The sequence below is a fragment of the Mus pahari genome, chromosome 14, assembly GCF_900095145.1.
Source record: "Mus pahari chromosome 14, PAHARI_EIJ_v1.1, whole genome shotgun sequence".
In the NCBI taxonomy this organism is placed as follows: Eukaryota; Metazoa; Chordata; class Mammalia; order Rodentia; family Muridae; genus Mus; species Mus pahari.
Window position 1 is genome coordinate 66,375,413 of NC_034603.1, and position 1,877 is coordinate 66,377,289.

At 48.5% G+C, this 1,877-nt stretch overlaps 1 protein-coding gene across 4 annotated transcripts in view; it reads left to right on the forward strand.

Annotated features, from left to right (window-relative positions):
• The window catches only part of Wipf2 (WAS/WASL interacting protein family member 2), a 39,801-nt gene that overhangs the window by 24,023 nt on the left and 13,901 nt on the right, over window positions 1-1,877 (forward strand). For all 4 annotated transcript variants that reach the window (XM_029546365.1, XM_029546366.1, XM_021212428.2 and 1 more), the window contains one exon: window positions 1,454-1,586. In XM_029546365.1, the coding sequence (XP_029402225.1) occupies window positions 1,454-1,586 (133 nt within the window). The remainder of the gene's footprint in view (window positions 1-1,453; window positions 1,587-1,877) is intronic.

Here is a 1,877-nt window from a genome sequence, read left to right on the forward strand (position 1 = left end):
TAGCTGTCTTCAGACACTCCAGAAGAGGGCGTCAGATCTTGTTACGGATGGTTATGAGCCACCATGTGGTTGCTGGGATTTGAACTCCAGACCTTCGGTAGAGCAGTCGGGTGCTCTTACCCACTGAGCCATCTCACCAGCCCCCTCAGTTTGCTTTCTTACAGAACCTAAGACTACCAGCCCAAGGATGGCACCACCCACAGTGGGCCCTTGATCATCACTAATTGAGAAATTGCCTTACAGCTGGATCTCATGGAGGCATTTCTTCAAGGGAGGCTCCTTTCTCTGTGATAACTCCAGCTTGTGTCAGGTTGACACACAAAACCAGCCAGTACAACCATGTAAGACTCAGCTCAGGTTTGACAGGTATAGCTCTTGATGTACAAGTCTGGTGACACGAGTTCAGTCTCCAGAACCCAAAGTGGAAGGGAAGAACCAGCTCCAGAAAGTTGTCCTCTGGCCTCTGCATGTTCAGAGGGGCACACACAGTAATGACAAATAACATTTTAAAGTTTGAAAAATTAGCACACCCTTAAACCCAGCAGTCCAGAGGTGGAGGCAGGGGGATCTCTGACATCAAGGCCAGCCTGGTGTACAGAGAGTGTTCCAGAACAACCAGAGCTACACAGAGGAACCCTGTCTTGAAAAGCCAAAATAAGCCGGGCGTGGTGGCGCACGCTTTTGACCCCAATACACTTGGGAGGCAGAGGCAGGTGGATTTCTGAGTTCGAGGCCAGCCTGGTCTACAGAGTGAGTTCCAGGATAGCCAGGTCTACACAGAGAAACCCTGTCTTGAAAAATCAAAGCCAAAAGAAATAATAAACAAACATTAAAAAACCAGAAAACAACGTTTGGAAAATTGACTCTGTGTCTGCTAACATGTGCCCTTTCTGTAACCATTACCTCCTCAGTTTTGGGGTAGGGCTATCAGTAGCTACTATTTACCATTCTATAGAAGACAAAGTGGTGGGAAGGTATCAGGTTATGCTGGGATAAGATTCTGCAGCCAGGGTTGCAGTGTGGATTCTTTTTACCAGTTACCAATTGTGTGCCCATCGGAGACTCTTCAGCTTCTCATCCACACTTTGAGCTATGGATAGCGGTAGTCACGCCTTTCTGTAGGGGTGTTTCAGGTTTTATGTGAGGTCATCTGAGTAGTCCTTAGCACAGTATTTGAGGCATAGTGGGTGCGCTGGTGATGGTGCTCTGTTAACATGTCCATTCATGGTTCGTCCTGCCCGCCTCTCAGAAGCTGGTGAGGTGGAGGGAGGTCTCGTGCATAGAGGGAACGGGGAGCTGAGAAGATTCGAGGCACACATTGATACTGCTCCTTGACACAGATGTCTGAGTGTGCTATATCGGTGTCTCACGGAACCCCTGGCTTAAGTCATGTATTCCAAGCTTGTGATAAAAGGAGCTCTTAGGGTAAACTTAACATTTCCTCTTTCTCCAGGCAAACACAGAACAGCCCAAACTCAGTAGAGATGAGCAGCGGAATCGAGGTGCCCTCTTACAAGACATTTGCAAAGGGACCAAACTGAAGAAGGTGACCAACGTTAATGATCGGAGTGCTCCTGTCATCGAGAGTGAGTCTGAGCTTCTTCCCTAGGGTAGAGTCAGGATCCAGACTTGGAAGCCATCTCTGGGCCATCAAGTTCATTGTAGTCTCTCCAGTGGGAAAATGGTGTCTCGGATAGCTTGACTTTCCTTCCGGCCGCAGAGCTGAATACCATGGAAGTTCTTCCTAACTCCTCTCAGAGTTAGAGGCCCTCCCCTGCTGTCAGGGCTCATCCCTGGCTGTTCCTCAGGAGACCAGCGCATTCCTGGAAGCTCCTTGGCTGAGACCAAGGGAGGTTTTCTTTTTTTTTTTTTTTTTT